The 13,891-nt window shown below is 41.4% G+C and overlaps 1 protein-coding gene across 1 annotated transcript in view; it reads right to left on the minus strand.

Moving 5' to 3' along the window:
- Positions 1 to 1,502: 1,502 nt before the first annotated feature.
- ltbp3 (latent transforming growth factor beta binding protein 3) overlaps positions 1,503 to 13,891 on the minus strand; it is a 38,633-nt gene continuing 26,244 nt past the window's right edge. The window contains 17 exon segments of the mRNA XM_030746032.1: positions 1,503 to 2,531; positions 2,618 to 2,746; positions 2,875 to 2,964; positions 3,047 to 3,205; positions 6,001 to 6,129; positions 9,632 to 9,772; positions 9,873 to 10,010; positions 10,161 to 10,289; positions 10,526 to 10,606; positions 10,743 to 10,913; positions 11,073 to 11,201; positions 11,434 to 11,553; positions 11,721 to 11,843; positions 11,966 to 12,088; positions 13,306 to 13,425; positions 13,543 to 13,671; positions 13,760 to 13,891. Of these exon segments, the coding sequence (XP_030601892.1) occupies positions 2,380 to 2,531; positions 2,618 to 2,746; positions 2,875 to 2,964; positions 3,047 to 3,205; positions 6,001 to 6,129; positions 9,632 to 9,772; positions 9,873 to 10,010; positions 10,161 to 10,289; positions 10,526 to 10,606; positions 10,743 to 10,913; positions 11,073 to 11,201; positions 11,434 to 11,553; positions 11,721 to 11,843; positions 11,966 to 12,088; positions 13,306 to 13,425; positions 13,543 to 13,671; positions 13,760 to 13,891 (2,195 nt within the window). The 3' untranslated portion in view covers positions 1,503 to 2,379.

Here is a 13,891-nt window from a genome sequence, read left to right on the forward strand (position 1 = left end):
CTGCGCTTGTTCAGGGACAAGTTGACTCAAAATTGCGAGGCTTTCTTCATTCAACAGGTCATAGCTAATACCAGCCCACAGCCAAATATTTTACTGTTTAAACATTCAGATGATGGGAAAACAGTCCTTGAATTCCAAACTGTGCAATACGGTTGCATCTGAAAACTAACTTAATCACTGACACTGCAGCTTGGACGCGTTCTAAAATCACCATCTTGAAAAAAGAAAGAGATCACCCTGATGAATCTGCTCATCAAAATGCATTCCAGCTCCTCTGGGGAAAAATATCTGGTGAGTTTGGCTATTTTACATGTAGATTTTGCAATAATATCCACAAAGGATTGAAGAAGCTATAGTAAAGAAACCACGAGATGGCGCCATTTTTCAGGCTTGAGACCACTGGTGAGCTTTTAGATTTATGCTCCTATGCTCACCTCCATGAACCTTTTCCACTGCTTAAATTGCCAGCTGAGGTGTTCCTCTAATTTTATGAATGTTGCTCTCTGATAAAGCCAAACTGAAGTCATACTCTATATTTAAATAAAGAAAACACTTGAAAAAAAAAAAACGATTTCTCAAGCATATCCCATACTTCTCTGTAAGTCTTGATGCAGTCAGCTATAATGATTTTAAAGGCATTCACTTTCTTTGAAACAGAGAAAAGACTGTTAAACGTAAGGAAACATGCCAAAATACAGCTTCATTATTCCATTTCCTTAAATTGACTTAATGAAACCAAAGTGAATCCTTCACTGGTGATTGATTATTGACAACACTTTTCTACCTAAAGTGCATTTTTGCTACTTTGGAGTTTTCATGGACTAAAACCCTTACGGAAGTTGGAGACTGACTCGTTTCCCAAATAAGAACAAAGAAAATGCGTCCATTACTGTTCCCATTTCCTGGATTGAGAAGTGTGGAAATAAATGCATGTAACATTCTGAGTGTAGAAATATTTCTGTGGTGGGAAAATAGGATAAACTAACTGTGTTATTCAGATAAAAAAAATTAACTTGTACAAGCAGCAAGCAAGAACTTGAGCCTTCTTGGGTGTCATCATAGAGAAGAGTATCAAGATTTAGTATCTAAGAGAATCTCAGTTCACTCATGGACTACAACAGGTCTATACCAGTAGCGAGGTAACATCTGTAGGAACTAATTTGCAGCACCCTTCCCGATGGTGCAGAATGTCTAGTTTAGTTTAAAATGTATAGTCAGTGCTGTGTGGAGGAGGAAAAGAGCATGGAGGTAAATCTAATGGAAGACCTATGTCAAAGCCTGCCATGCAGCAGGTTTATTTATTTTCTAGGCGTGCTTGAAAGGTAACACTGAATCATCCAGAGTACAGTCCAGAATATTTCTGAACGTGCCTCCCTGTCTGAATGTGTCCGTCTGGACTTAAAGCATCACTATTTTCCACGTGTCTTCATACAGTACGTGTGAACAAAACATATTTCCCCCAAAACAGAAGAAAAACAAATGCATGAAAGGTTGTCATTTTCTTTTTTTAATCAAATTCCTCTTATCACAAGATAATCTTTGGATTCCTAAATACTTTGATGGAGTATTTTATGGCAATCGATGTTAAACTTTCTTGTTTTTTTTTTTTCAGAATAAGCTACATTTAGCAAATATTCCCACTATATTTATTGCTAAGTGCATTATTGTTTTTTTTTTCTTTAAATCAAGCTTAAGTCCACTTAGGTGCACATGTCAAATTATACAAAAAACCTCAAGTTTCTCATATTTTACATAAACAAATAATAAACAGGGAGCGGACAGGGACCATTCCACGAAACAAACTGTACAAAAAAACGTCAACAACGTGTGGCAACGAAATACAATTTAGATGATTTAAACATTAAAGAATGTGGATGTAACAGGGAATGTTAATGGGAATACCAGGAGGCAGGGCTACAATACACAACTGCTGAATAGGCTGAAGACAATGCTAATGCCATAGAAAGATTAATTTCTTTATTGTTTGAATCAAATATTCAAAAGAAGTTAAAAGCAACAGGGAGGTCAAAGACAAAAATCACAAAATGCACAATTTAAACTACAAAAACAGTTTAAAAAAATAATTACAAAAAACTTTTTAGCGCACAAATAAACATATTCCTTGTCCGTGTTGCAGAATTTTAAAATGTGGACTGGCCAATGAAAAAGGGGCTGACACTGATATGTTTTGTACCTTTTGGATGAGCCATTGCTACGACATTGGCTCCCGCTGAAAACACATTTGTACGTTTACCGCGTACACACAGTCCCACGTTTGTACCATGAGAGAGGAGCGTCAAGAGCGGCGCGTGCTGGGCAGTTTGCGCGCGCTGCGTGGATGAGGACGGACACGGCAGCACGCAGAGCGGCGCACGGAGGTTATCGAGTTCTGCGACGGGCGCACACGTTTGGCCTGCGTGTGGGTACAAAGCCGTGCTTGCAGAAGCACTTGTACGAACCAGAAGTGTTGACACAGCGCGCGTTCTTGCATTGACTCACACGAACTCCTGGTTCCGCACACTCGTCAATGTCTGGAACAAACACAAACAAGAGCTCATTAAAGACAATGAGTCATAAAAGAGAATTCTTTTTTTTGTACTGTATATGCAGGACAAACCTATACAGCGAGCACGGGAGTAGTCTAGCCTAAAGCCTGGGTTACATTCACACATAGTGCCAAGGTAGGAACGGACACAGCGGCCATGTCCACAGTTGCATTCGTCCGAATCCTCTTCCGAACTGTCACCTTTTAATAAAAACAACCAGGGGAAAAGAGAAAATGTGGGCCGAAAGAGGTAAGTAAATAAGGCTTTTCTGAGGGCGTGAATGTTTCTGGTATCATTGATTATTAACAAAATTGATGTCTGGTTTTACCTGGGTTGTAGTTGGGAAAAGCTGCCTGCGGTTCCTGCTCCCCGTCTGACTCAGTCTCAAGATGCATCCCACACAGATGGCTGAACATTGCTGAATAAGAGGAATACAATTCTTTTTAGTTTAGCAAGCAGGTAAAGTGCTAAAGAGGCCAGGCGGGTCTTCAGTGGCTCACCTGAGTTTCTGGGTGGGCAGCTGTTACATTCGGGCCCCCAGCCACGACCGAAGTGACAGCAGCACTCAGAGTACGTCACCACCCGGTTCTGGGGCTCGCTGCAGATCCAGCCCTCCTCAATCCGCGTGAAGCACACATCCTTGTGGGCTGCAGTGCGATCTAGAAATGGGAAAGATCAAAAACAAGTCATGAAATTTTAACTCATCTCAGTGTTCAAGTGTATTGAAGTGAAATGTAAAAAAAAAAAAAAAAACTTAAGCAATATATAGCATTTGACATTAAAAAGTCACATTGGCTCAGATTGCAACATTCACAGTGTTCTCAGATGATTTTCACATTAAAATCTCAATAAATGTTACACATAAAAGTTACAAAGACCATTTGAATATACACCATAAAAACAATAATTGTACATTTTTATTTATATTAGCAAGGAAGCAAAAAAATGCACCTATTCTTTTTTATCTGTACAAGCTTGCAATGTTTGTACATCTATCAGGAGCCTGTTCGAACTATATGGACAAAAGTACTGGGCCACCTAATCATTACACCTACAGGAGCTGCTATGCTTTGGAAACTCATGCCATGAAGCTCCCAGCAACCGTTTTTGTGCTGATATTAATGCTGAGGAGGTTTGGCTCTCTGCAGTTATTCAGTCAGCAGGGTGTTGGTGACTTTGACGCACTGTGCACCTCAGCTCTCATCGACCCCGCTCTGTAACTTTACATGTCTGAAACTTCGTGTCTGAGTTGCTTTGGTTCCTAAACTCATCCGCTTCATAATAATACCACTTACAGTGGATTGTAGGATATGTAGAGGGGAAGAAATTTCATAAACTGACTTCTCACTACAGTGGGATCCTATTACAGTACCACGCTCAAATTTAGTGAGCTCTTCAGAGCGATCCATTCGTTTGTTTGCAAAGGCAGACTGCATGGCTAGGTGCTTGATTTTAAACACATAATGCAATGGGACTGAAAACACCTGAATTCAAAGATTAAGATCTGTGGCCAAATAATGACTCCATGCGGTCCTGTGAACCCCCCCCCCCCCCATGATTCAACAGCTTGCAGAACAACTTTAGGCCCACTCTTCTTTACACCGTTTGAGTCACTGAAATTAGTTGCCATTTGTTTATGAGCAGCTCTCTTAAGGTGCTGCCACAGCATTTCAGTGGGTTTGAGGGCTAAACTTTGACTGGGCCGTTGCAACACCTGGATTTTGTTCTCTTTATTGTAGATCTGCTGGCGTGCTCTAGATCATTCCCTGCTGTGCAACCCAGCTTCGGCCAAGATTTAGAGAGGGGCTCACGTTTGGCTCTAGAATACAGAGGAGTTCACGGTGGACTCAATGACTGACAGGTGCCTGTGATCCTGTGTCTGTAAAACAAGCCTAAATCATCACCCCTCCACCAGCGTGCTTGACAGGTTTTTAGTCAAACATGGCGCCGCGCATTATGGTCAAAGGACACTGTGATTTGTTTAGATGCAAGTTTGCTAATCTACGCTGTGCTGCCATGTTCTTTTTAAAGAGGACAAGCCACACTTGTTCAGTCTTTTAACATGCTAACTGAGTCTGAGCTGTGGTTCTTGGGTTTTTTGCAATTTCTCTGAGCATTTCAGTCTGACCTTGGGGTGAATTTGCTGGGCCATCCACTTTTGGGAAGACTGTGGCACTGTTTTAACACACACTTCAATGTTCTGGACCAGCAAACAATGCAAAACATCTGCTTTTATAGAGGTGCTCACACTTGTTGATGATCAGGTAATCAAGTGCATTTGATTAGCAGCACCTGGCTGCTACTTACCCTATCACATTCAGTATATTTGTTCTATAAGTAATAAATACAGCAAAAGAAAATACCTAAACAAACTATACTCATGCCATATAAAACCTAGTAAGCTTTTAACAGATTCAATTATTCTGTTTACATTCATAACTACTTGTACATAGAAATAAGTGACAAGTACTGAGTTACCAAATCCACAAAACACCCAAGAACAAGCGTTGCTATCACAGCCATGCCCGTAAGAGTTATTCATATGTGCAGAATAGACCAGATTACAGTTATCTGAACTGATAGGTTCATCCCCTACAATTCCTACAGTGCCTCTGTTTTCAGTGACAAATGAATTGATGTGCTACGTAAAGTGTAATATGTCGCTGAGATGAGATGATAATGTAAACTCAAAGGCTGAAAATGTTTCATATTTTTGCAAGACAGCTCTGTGCTGGGTTACCAGTCTTTCACGCACTGTGTTTAATGGTAAAACAACACCCTTGTGATGTTGTTTGCTAGACAAAAAAAAAAAAAAAAAAAGACAAATGGCTGCAGTTTAGTTTCATTAGGCAAACGGCTTATAGTTACAGCTCATTTGCTTTTGGCTTACTGTTTGTTCTCAGCCTCTGCATTCTTGGAGATAAAGTATTATAATCTTCAGTGTCATTTCGTCACACTTAAAAAGTTCAGCGGTGTTAATTGCAAATATTAAATCAGTCCATTGGCAATCAAAACAGATGCTGTAAATCATGTATCACACAGGCCTTTCTCCAGAGAAGCTTTCAGACGCTGACTAATTCTGTATCCTAATAAATACAAATTTCATCTACAATTTAAAAAAAAAAAAACAGATGCAAATTTTTTTTTTAAATTTAAAAATGCAGTGGAAGTTGCTCAACTTCTATGGTTACTGCCACATACTCTGACATTGTTTGTGTGCCTAAATGTGTATATTCATCATATTTTTTAATAACTACACAAAGAATGGGAAACTCTGTCTCTAAATTGGGTAAAAGAAGAAATCATATGCCAGATAGAGCCGGCACAGGCCAGATGGGACACAAACTGGGAGGAATTACAGTAGGGAATTACATAAGCGGCAGATGACGAGGTAAGCTAAAGCTCATTTTGAGCGGTCAGGTTCAGGTGAGCTGACGCTGCTTTTTTTACCCACCGTCATAGACGCACTGTTTCAGCGCTGCACTGAAGGTGAGGGGAGGGTCGCAAAAGCAGTGAAAGGAGCCGGGCGTGTTCTCACACCTCCCGTTCTTACAGTACGAGGGGTCCTGGCACTCATTCACATCTGCAAAGGGCACCACAGACACTGGTTACAGTAGGAACATGTGCTTGGGGCCGGCTATTAATTCCCACCCCCCAAAAAAAACACATCACGAAATTCAGAATTTTGTTAAGGCTGTAGTGTGAGGTGGGTAAGGTTCGTGTGTCAGCTACCCTGTATGTCCTGCTTGCAATCTGTTTACATTTTATCATAAATCTTGCACATGAGGTTTTTTGCGATGAAATTAAGTCATGCACAGTGCAGCAGCTACAACTCCTCTGAGATACTTGGAAGGTTAAGATAGGAAGCTCGGTCCCAGCTACATTTCAATCTGCCAAGAAGTTTGAATGCACTTTACAAGTTAAAAAAAAAAAAATACTGCAGCGCAGGCCATTCGTGTGGATCGGGTTTCTGTTTATTACTTTGCTTTTAATCTCAGTTTTTTTCCTTGAAGCTTGAATTCAGCCAAATATGGTATGACTAGACTAGACCTACAGAATCAGGGTTTACTACATACTTAGCGATCATGCTCAAAATAGAGAGCTAATCCCAGTGGATTTACACAGTTTTCAGTTTTATGCACTTGATTTCTATTCTCAGTACAGAAGTACAGGGAATTTTGAGAAGAGCATAGAGTTACAAACTATTTTAAAAGGGCCTTATGCTGTCTAAAAGTAACAGTTTATGCCGAGAACATGTGTAGAAGTTAGTTTATTTTAAGCTCATCTGTATCCATCCACCTATTCCCCAGTGATTTATTTATGCCATGGTTGTAGTGGTAACAGGGAGACCCAAACCATTTATACTTAATACTCTCCAGAGCCCAGATCATGTTATCTAAGAAGTTTCCTCTATTTTTGCAGCTCTTGCATGCCACTCATAAATAACTGAGGTGGACTTTCCAGGAGCTGCTATTGACTTGTTTCAATGTCATGATCAGTATCAGGACAGCTCCTTCAACTTGCGGGGATTTTGACTGCTCGTATCCTACTTGAGGTTGTACCCAAGGTTTATGAAGATTAATCCACACTTAGCATTTTACTTTTGTTGCTGACATGAGAGCTGATCTGCTTTATTAGAGCCGGCGCCCCGAACCACGGCTCAGTGTCATAATTCTTAAAATGATCCTGCGTTACCTGAACTCCTCCATCATGAGCTATTGCTTCCCCTGCCACCTGTAAGGTGTAATCCTCCATTCTGTGGGACAGAACCGATCTCAAATTTGAGGTAACCACCTATCTCTCAGCTGTATCACATTCAGCTGCGAACTGCTCCTGTGAACATCATCTGCACAGCTGCAATGGTGCGTCACTGCTGCACAATGAGACACTCTCCAAACCCACAGTTTGGTTGTGTCCATAAATATAACAAACAAAACAAGGACACACATGAAGTTAAGAGCCAGCACGTTCATCAGACGGCTCCCCTAAACTCATACTTCACTGCCAGTTACCAGTACGACTGCCTTATTGCACTTGTTTTAGCAAGTACTACTGCTGCAGCTACCCTTCTTTAAACTGGATGCAGTAATTGTAACTGCGAGTCTTCGGCCTTTGGTCATAATGAGGAGAAAGCAATTCACCGTTCAACACAGATTTTTCTACCAGGTGATATAAGCAAACTCTGACTCCATGACCAGGTCAGCTGGGCCCACCAGGTAGCTGATGCAGCTCAGTGTTAAGTGATGACCAGCTTGAAAGCCCAGTTATTGTTTTCATCCAGAACGTTAGCTTCAAGATTTATTATTTCTCAAGTGTTGCGTGAGACAAAGAAGTCAAAACCCTATGTCCAATTTGAAAAACAAAGTGACTACTTCACAAAAAAAAAAAAAAAAAAATCACTTCTACATGTAGATTTAACATTTCAGTGTTTGACACTGATGAGCCACACATTCAGGCAGCGATTACACCCAACAACACAAAGGCAACCACTAACTGGGTTTATTTTAGGTCAGAGAATATGTGAGCATTATTAAAGCCAAACCAAATACCTGTAGAGGAAAAGCAGGCTATTTTTAGCAACTCGGTTTGCCTGTAACCGCTAATATAAGCAACAGCACTGTACTGAGACAGTAGTCTACAGTCTAAAAATAATGTTTTTCCATCACAAGCACAACCTCACAAGTTGTTGTGAAATGCATATTTCACAACAACTTCAGGCAGCACAAGCACAAGGTTTTAATCTCTGTATGGCTTAACTCTGGTGGCATCATAAAACTGGCGTCACTCTCATTACGTGACCATTGCTGTGTTTAAAAAAAAAAAAAAATCATTCATATCTTTATATTTTGCTCTAAAAATTGGAAATAGCTGCAGCAATTTATTGGTGCATGTGCAAAGATACAGTAAAGAGTGAAAACAATCTACATTTCTGCTTTAGCTGTGGTAGAAATGAAAAAGAAAAAGCTGAAATGTAGATCGTTTCCACTCAAATTTTTAATTGACTTCAACTTTCTGCACGTACACTTTTTAGACCGCCTTTATTCTTCAACACAGCCTGAACTCTCTGAGGCAGCTTTCCTGTTATTTCTTTAAGCAGTCTTCAGGAATAGTTCTCCAGGCTTCTTGAAGGACAGTCAAAGCTCTTCTTTGTATGTTGGCTGCTTTTTGTTCTGTTCTCTGTCAGGATGATCTCACACTGCTTCAATAATATTGAGGTCCGTGTTCCACTGTGTGATTTCTTTTCTATCCAGCTTTGGGATCATTGTCGTACTGAAAAATTAAGATGTCCCAGATGGTATTACATGATGGATCAAAACCTGACGCTACTTTTCTGTATTCATAATTCAATTGGTTTTGACAAGATCTCCAACACCACTGTCTAAAATGCAGCCCCAAACCATGACAGAGCCTCCACAAATGGCTGTAGACACTCACTGTTGCACCGCTCTCCTGACCTCCTAAATACTGACTGATGATGATTTGAAACAAAAAATTTCAGATTTGGATTCATCACCTGTTGTCACTGCCACTTCTGAAAATGGTCAAGTAGACTGAAAATGAGTGAAAAAGCAGCCAATGTCCAAAGAAAAAAAGACCCTCAGAAAGCCTGGGGAACTATTGCTCTCCAATTACAAGAAAAACTATTACAAGAAAGTCTGGCTCCTTGGAAGCAAAATATAAAGAAATGAGGAGTGACACAAGACTTTTGCCCAGTATTGTATGTTTGAAATGATGCATTAGTACAGCAGCAGCAGAATATAATTAGTTTTGCACATAGGCTCGGAGCCCATCACTCCCCACAGGACAGAAATTGGGGAGTGAATCTGCCTATGCCTCTAAAAGCCACTTAAACAGGTGGCTTTTAAACATAATGACATATGACGTGAGGAGAGAGAGGCATGTTACGTGTATATGATGCAGTGTAGATGCAGTTACCAGCCTGAAATGGCTCACGGGTTTTCAGCCAGAAAGAGAAATATTCTGTCTTACATATAACACATATATAACATCTAACACAATTATTTCTTCCATAAACTGCTGTTGCCAACCACTGGCTTCTCTCACTGCAGGGAGTCTGCACTCACCAGCCTGCTCCTCCGGAGTCACACAGCTGTTGCGGTCAGTGGCCAGGGTCCAGGGTGGAGAGCAGATGCAATAATACGAGCCTGGAGTGTCCACGCAGCGGCCATTTTTACAGTTTTCTGGGTTCTCACACTCATTCACATCTGCACAAAAAAAAAAAAAAAATCACCCCAAACCCAAGTATTCGGCATTATTCCTACAGTAGCCAGATAAATGCAGTTTAAGCTGGGGGAACATACTAACCTGCTACTGTTGCCATTACACACTTTTTCCTGCTAGGGTCTTGTACCCAGGGTCGATTACAGTTGCAGTAGAAGGACCCTTCAGTGTTGATGCACCGACCATTAGTGCACAGAGACTCATCGTGGCATTCGTTCACGTCTGAGGAAGAACCAGAAAAGAACCCAACAAAAATCTATTAGAACGAGCATACAAATCTCTATTATGGATTTCCAAAATTAGCCTTTAAAGCATTTTTTTTATGATGAAATGCCTGAAGTCTCTTTTTATGTCGTGTACTTAAGCATTTACCAATGCACTCGAGGAGGTTGCCATCGTAGTAGAAGCCCTGTTGACAGTAGCACTCGTAGCCTGGAAGCGTGTTCTCGCAGCGACCTTTCTTACAGATTTCTTCGGCAAACAAGGAACACTCGTCAATATCTGCAGCCAAGGAGAGAAAGGAAGAGAGAAAGATCGCTTCGTCAGCAGCAGATTCACAGCTGATAAACTGAAAACTGTGACTAATGGCAAAACACTAGAAACTGTCAGCTTCTTTGGACATGGATGGAACAAAGGCCCTGTAGTTGATTAAAATGATACTGTGATTGATTTAATATCACAGAATGGAAGAACTGGTGCAATATTTTAGCTTGTGTCTGAGTTTACATAGTACCTACCTTGGTAGGCTGGGAGGTTGTACTGGAGGCTCTCTTCATAGTAGAGACCCTGCCCGTTTGGACAAAGGGAGTGGAACTCAGCTGGGTTGGAGAAGCAAAAGTTGAATTCAAAGTACAGAAGACATACTAAATACCAACTGTGACAAAATGGCCACCATTTGCTTAACACAAATATGAGTATTCTTGCTTTTGTATACACAGTGAAGTTCACATTTACCTGAATGAGAGACAGGACAGGGATAAATCTCACAGTGATCTCCCCATCCCACTCCGATGGAGCAGCAGCACTCCTGCTTGGTGACATTGGTGGCCAGAACGCTGTCGCAGAAAACAGTGTCGTCAAGGTTCAGATAGCACTCCTTCTTCTCATCCGTCCTCACTCGAACAACTGCAGCATAAAGAAGCTTTAGTGTGGATTTCTGGTGACTTCACCGGGCTACAGATAACCTTGAGTTTACCAAGCTGGCCTTTTAAAGTTTGTGCCTTCGTTCATGCAGACATAGGATATGATCATTTTTGACTTCTGAGGAAATCAGAGCAGACTTACGCTCACAGCAGCGCTTGTCCTCTGAAAGGACATAACCGTGATTGCAGACACACTCGTACGAGCCCGGTTTGTTCTCACAAAAACCGTGGGGCTGGCAGAGACTTCTGTCCACAGCACATTCATCAATGTCTGAAAGAGAAATCAGATGGGCTGCTCTAAATATATGTTTGAATCTATAACGCACCTGAGTTGTAAGAAAAAAGTGGGTTGTTTATGTGTTTTCAGACATTTAGTACATTGGTTCTAATATTGCCAAAACTCCCCAGGTATCCTCCTATCATCTCCCATCACAGTCACACACAAAAATAAGTGATGCACACAATCCTATTTCCTGGTTAAAATAAGAAGTGAGGACACTGACCTTGGCATTCCCTGCCTCCGACCAGTTTATACCCAAGTTGGCACTCACAGTGGTATGAGCCCATGTTGTTGATACAGCGACCCCCCAGACAGCTCGATGGATTCTTACACTCGTTGATATCTGACAAGAAGAAAATAAAAAAGTCCCAGAATATGAAGAGTGTGATCTTCTCCTTCCTCAAACTGGACAAGGCTTCACTGAACTCAGTTTTTTTTTATGCATAAGTATAATATGTTCTTAACAACTGCATATCACTGTCAACACTGTTTAAATACGTGGTTTCATGCCTTCACAGTGACTGCCCTCTTGTGTGCGTTGGTATCCTGGGTAGCAATGGCATTTGAAGGAGCCATCAGTATTGATGCAGCGGCCGTTAGCACAGAGCCGAACATCCTCACACTCATCGATGTCTGTGTGGGAGAAATCATTTTAATAAATGCAGCTGGTGCAAATGCACCTTCTTTCATGGTAATCCTTCATTGGTAAAGTCACTTTATGGTAAGCTTGTTTAGGTGAGGTAACCATTACTTACCGCTGCAACCTTTGCTGTCTACAGATGGGAGGAAGCCCTCGTTGCATAGGCAACGGTAGGTACCAGGGAGGTTCTCACAGTGACCGTTAGGGCAGATGCCCGGCTTCTGACACTCATTAATATCTGGTGAAAGATGTGGGAGAAATCCAAACAACTTACTGTGATGCAGTGAAATGCTTGTAGCTACAGATTGCTGATCCTCCTTTGAATTCTTGTTGAGTTTACCAGCCGATTATCTTGAGTGGTTGGTTTTGACAAGACTTAATAACCTTTTCTATTATCACTCTGGCACAAATGCCTGATACTGAAATTTTTTTGTCATGGTCCAGGGGTTTTGTTTTCTGGATTTCAGTTTAGTTTTCATAATCTTTAAGATGTTCATTTGTTAATCTCGTTACTTTGTATTATGGTTTATATATGGGTTATTAATGGGTCATTAATATTTGATTCTTTGTTTAGTACAGCCTCCCTTGTGTCTTCTTGTATTGTGTGGTTAAGTCTTTGGCTCTGCATTAGGTGTCTCCCTGTTGAGTTACTTCTTGTCTTATTTTGTGAGTCCTTGTGTCTTGCTTTTAGTTCTACTTCCCATGTCTTTGATTAGTTCCCCAGGTGCTTCCACTTCCCTTGATTGCCTTCTGTGTGTCGGTGTGTATTTATTGCTCCTATTTGCTCCCTGTCATGTCATGCTGTTTCCATCCATCCATCCATTCTCTTCTGCTTATCCTGTTCAGGGTTGCAGGGGGGCTGGGGTCTATGCCAGCTGTCATAGGACTCAGTCTCCAGAGAGAGACAGTCATTCAGACCTATGGCCAATTTAGAGTCACCAATTAATCTAAGTGCATGTCTTTGGACTGTGGGAGGAGGCCGGAGTACCTGGAGAGAACCCATGCAGACATGCAAACTTTGCACAGAAAGACCACAGCCAGCTAGTGGATTCGAACCCAGGACCTTTGTGCTGTGAGGCAACAGTGCTAACCACCACCACACCACCATGCTGCCAGTACTCTTTCACTGCCTGTCTATTTTTTCCCTGTGTGTTTCTCTGTGTTGCCTGGATTTACTCTGTTTTTGGCCTATGCTCTGGATTTATTGATTAGACTTTTATCAGCCAAATAAGTGGCTTGCTTTTAGTTTTTGAACTCTGCCTTGGCATCCTTCACTCACACTCCAGACCTTGACACTGTTCCATAAATTACAAGGTGTTTTGCACAGGTTGGTTACTACAAATAAGTTTCATGCTGTTTTTTTTTTTTTTTATATATCTTAACCCCAGCATGCTTTCATTTTTTTGGACGCTTTAGTGTGATAATAAAAGTTATTTGCACTAAAGTTTAACTCACCATAGCAGATGCCAGCATGGGCCTCGTGACCAGGCAAGCAAGGGACACACTCATAGGAGCCCGGCGTGTTCTCACATTGTTCATTGGGACAAGTGTCGGGATTCAAACACTCATTTACATCTGAAACAGATGTGGAGAAGTTTACATGCATATTGTAGCAACACACAATAAGTGTTTTGTCAGTGGGAAGTCTGCACTCTATTATCCACAATGCCACAATAATCCGCGTTGTTGTACCTTCACAGGCCGGATGCCAGTGTGACTTGCTCCTAAAGCCGCTGTGACATTCACATTTATAAGAACCGGGCAGGTTCATACAATGACCCCCGATACCACAGATGTCCTGGTTAAAGCACTCATCCACATCTGCAACACAGAAAGGTCAGAGTCAATGCAGGATCTGATGGAATATAGAAAAGGCATTTTAACATGGGAACCACTCAACATAACCCACCTACACACTTAAGTCTACCATGCTGCACCATGTGTTTATAGCCAGGGCGACAGAGGCATTTGTACGCTCCTTCTATGTTTATGCAAACACCTCTGCCATGGCCGCATGGCTCTGACTCACATTCGTTATTAT

This window comes from Archocentrus centrarchus, chromosome 14, assembly GCF_007364275.1.
Source record: "Archocentrus centrarchus isolate MPI-CPG fArcCen1 chromosome 14, fArcCen1, whole genome shotgun sequence".
Taxonomy (NCBI): Eukaryota; Metazoa; Chordata; class Actinopteri; order Cichliformes; family Cichlidae; genus Archocentrus; species Archocentrus centrarchus.